Source organism: Athene cunicularia (assembly GCF_003259725.1).
Source record: "Athene cunicularia isolate RWA chromosome 1 unlocalized genomic scaffold, athCun1 chr1_part2, whole genome shotgun sequence".
Classification (NCBI taxonomy): domain Eukaryota; kingdom Metazoa; phylum Chordata; class Aves; order Strigiformes; family Strigidae; genus Athene; species Athene cunicularia.
Genome location: NW_020799092.1, coordinates 45,785,131 through 45,788,963, shown reverse-complemented (window position 1 = coordinate 45,788,963; position 3,833 = coordinate 45,785,131). Strand labels below are relative to the sequence as shown.

Genomic DNA, 3,833 nt, shown 5'->3' with positions numbered 1-3,833 from the left:
ACCCCGGCCCCCCCTGCCCCGCCAGCGCGGGGGGGGCTCCCCTCGGGCTGGGCTGTTCTTCCATAACCCCGTACCCGCGGGTCGAGGGTTCAACTTGCAGCAGGTGTGCAGCCAAACCCCGCGCCAAACAAAGCCATGTCCCGTGGAGATGGGAGATGCCTGTAAGAGAACAGCTGTGAATTATTTTGGAAATTTACTGCTAGTGGGTTTGATTTTAGAAAGCAGAAAAATAGTTTGGGTTTGAGAATTAAATATGATTCGTTTTTCTTAGCTTCAAAGGGTATGAGCAATTTTCAGTTTGCGACTAAAGAGAAACCTAGTGGGGAATAATAACATCTGAATAATATCTTTTAGAAAGAGGTTAAAATGTGACCCTAATATAGGTATTAATTTTTTATATTCTAATACAATTTGTCACTTAAAAGGGCTTTCTTAAGATCTACCAAAGGAAGAGTATTTAATTGCCAAGTAATAACCCTGGAACATCTTTTCTGAAGCTGTGATGGTACAACAGAAATGATCTGAGTAAAAAATGAAGTAGTAATGAGCTTATTTTCTGCGGAAGTAAGTAGTAAATAGTGGCTGACATACTGTTCAGTGGGTATGTATTTGTATCTACAGGCTATTTTCGCCCATATACACCTATGTATATGTTTGCACATAGGTGTCTCTCCTCCAACATCTACCAAGGCTTGGGTGAGCCCTGCGTTACTGCTGAGACTGACCTGTTGTACCGCAGTGCCTGTTCTCCCAAGTTCCTCTCTATTGTAGTATTCTACCGCGATGAGATTCACTGAGGACATGGTTTGCAAAGCTTGTGTTCGTACTGCCTGCTTGCATTCAATGGGAAGATCTAGGCAAAAGCTTGTTATATTTCTTTTTGATTTCTTACTTAAATATCTCTTCCTCCTAACTTACATGACCTATTTCAGGGAATAATACTCACTTTTTAAGTGAGTTGAGAGCATTGTGGAGGGTGGGTTGGAATATATTTGGAAAAGCAAGTGTTTCATAGTTCTTTGTTCAGTGAAATGGAAAACATACATGAAAACAGAACTAAGTCATGAATGTGGTTTCAAGATCCACTGACTTTCATAGGAATGCATATATAGCGCATTTGTGGCCTGCTCTGACATTCATTGCAACTGACAGCATCCCCCTGATGACAGCCTTGGCATGAATTAATGAATAGATGGTTTGAATGATGATCTATCTAGGGAGGGATATGGAAGTCAGTGCCTGATGCCCTTTGATCGCCAGTTATGAGTAATGTAAAAAGAGAGAGAAAAAGGCATAAATAACAGTAATGGGTATAAATGCAGCCTGAGATGATAATTTTCATCCCAAAGGTTATACATGCTGTTTCACCTCAGGTCTACAGAAATAGTAAATACATGTTTTATTTATTTGTTTCTTTGATTTAACATTGGTAGATAATAACTAACATCTGCACAATTTAAATAAGGAAGAAGATGCCAAATTGAAGCAGGATTTTCAGAAGTGCTCAGCCTTCTCTGGGTTTATTCACTGAAGGGAATCACAAAACTCCTGCCAGTTTCAGCAGAAATAAAGTTTATTCACTGAGAATTAGATCCCCTTAAATTCCTGCTGGTTAGGCCAAAACAACTGGCATTAAGATCTGGCAGGGGGAAAAAAAAATCATACAACTGTTTTTACTAGAAAAATCAGTTTTGTGGAATCAGAATATATTTAAATTTCCAAAACTTCAAATGGAAAATCAAAGATTCCACCTGTAATTATTCTGAATATAACATTCCAATTATTTATTTTAGAACACTGTCTGCACTGTAGCATTAAAAACTGTGTTAAAGCAACACTCTGACGGTTTTAAGATCACACACTCTAGGGGCAGGAGAGGTCTCTTTTATGTCACTTATGATACACTTTATTATCTGTTCTGTTTCTTTTCCTACAATATTCCTGGCTCATCCATTGGAGAGCATACAATTAGTCTGGCTTTGAATCAGGCTAGGTACTGAGGAAGAAAATTATTTTTAGAGCCGTTGTCTCATTTGTTTCTGAAGTTGAAAAATGTATAGCAAATGACACAGGAGTTTGCAGAAGCAAACATAAAGAAGTTAGAGAAAGTTGTCCTCATCCTTGTTTCTGTCACATGCATATGTAGCAATAGCCAAGTTACTACTTTTTTCTTTTTGCCAAGTGGTCACCAATTTTTACTCTTCATTTCAGGGTGCCTGACAGCAGGTCTTCAGTCTTGTCTGAAGAATCCCAAAATCCAGGTAGCTTATCCCAGAGGTGCTACAAATATGTATACTTCTGTCTTTCAAAAGGATAGTATAGCAGAGAAGATCAAGGCCAAATGATGAAGAGTTTGGAGAAAACAAAGTACTCAAGTAGGCATTATTTGTTTTCTGCAACTGTATTAGCTACCACCTTACAATTCATGAACATATATTACACTCTTCATTCTGGGAGCTTTAAAAGTTTTTGAATCATTGAATTTGTAATGTTTTAAATGATAGGGGTTTTTTATAACTTGTGTGCCATTTCTCAGCTTTTTTTAAAAAAGTAGATTTAACCTTTTAAACTGCAGTAGAAAACCACACTGTTTTAAATAATTGGTAGTGTAATTTTCATTATTTTAATAGACTGTAGTAAATTTAGACTTTAATTATTTAATTTTTAAAAGGAAAAGTGTACACTATTTTAGTTCCATTTCTGAAACTTATTTTGTGTTTGAGATGTGTACATTTATTTCAAAACAGTGAGAGCAAAGTAATTTTAAACAAAGAAAATTAGACCTGTTTGATTGTTTTATTACATTGTAATAAATAATTTCCATGCAAGTGTATTTTAAATTATTTGTTTTTTCAAATCTCAATTATCAAATTTTTCAATGAAAAAATATGTCATGAAAATAATATATCCTTAAAACAACTGAGAAACATACTAAACTAGTTATATTAGTTTCATATTAACATAATTTATTGCACCTTTCCTATTTATAAGTTTAGCAATTGGACTTAAACTTTACCCATGTTGCATTGAAGTATTTATTTGTGAAATACTATCAGAAATAATTAAAAGGAAAACACTATCTTGAAATACATATATAGAAGAATATGTCTCTCGAGCTTCCTTTTATTGCTTGCATATATGAAACTTCTAGTACTTACTAGTGAATGAGGAGAGCATTACCTCCTCACCAAGGTATTTTGTCCTGTGCTGTTCAAGAGGGGATGGAACATTGCCTAGAAATGGCAGCCTTAGCTTAGGCATGTGGTCCAAGGGGCTGGTGGCCCACACCGGATCTGCAGAAGAAGAAAAAAACCTATTTAATCGTGACATTCTGTTTACCAGGATGGATTTCTGGGGCGATGCGAAGGGCAGCTGCTGTTTGCCCTGCTTTCAGGGGAGCAAAGCTCGCCCAGGGATGCTCTGGCGCAGGGCTTGAGCTCAGCGCTTGCTGCAGCCAGGCAGCACTAGGTGGAGCGCCAGGACCCGGGCCACCGCAGAACGGACGCGGGCCACCGCAGGGTTTCGCTTTGGGCAGCGCCGGAGGCTGCCAGGAGGCTGCCAGGCTGTTTCGGGCGCTGGTTTTAGCTGTTCTTGGACACAGTGAATTCCAGTCTAACTGGCCATTCCAGGGGCGAAGGGGAAATCTCCCAGTTTTGAATTTCCTTATTTCCCACGAGCATTCCCTTGGTTTTCAGACTAAGGAAACCCTTATCCTTCTGCTCTCTACTTAGGGCTCTAAACATTATCATGACTTGAGCTGCTTGTCTCTTCCCTACAGAGCACATCCTTGCTTTCTCTTTATATCAGATCTTTTCCATGTTATTTCCCCCCCC

At 38.4% G+C, this 3,833-nt stretch overlaps 1 protein-coding gene across 1 annotated transcript in view; it reads right to left on the bottom strand.

The window, feature by feature from the left end:
- The window catches only part of WIF1 (WNT inhibitory factor 1), a 55,482-nt gene that overhangs the window by 46,729 nt on the left and 4,920 nt on the right, over positions 1–3,833 (bottom strand). Inside the window, exon 3 of the mRNA XM_026867978.1 lies at positions 3,181–3,293. Coding sequence (XP_026723779.1) covers positions 3,181–3,293 — 113 coding nt within the window. The remainder of the gene's footprint in view (positions 1–3,180; positions 3,294–3,833) is intronic.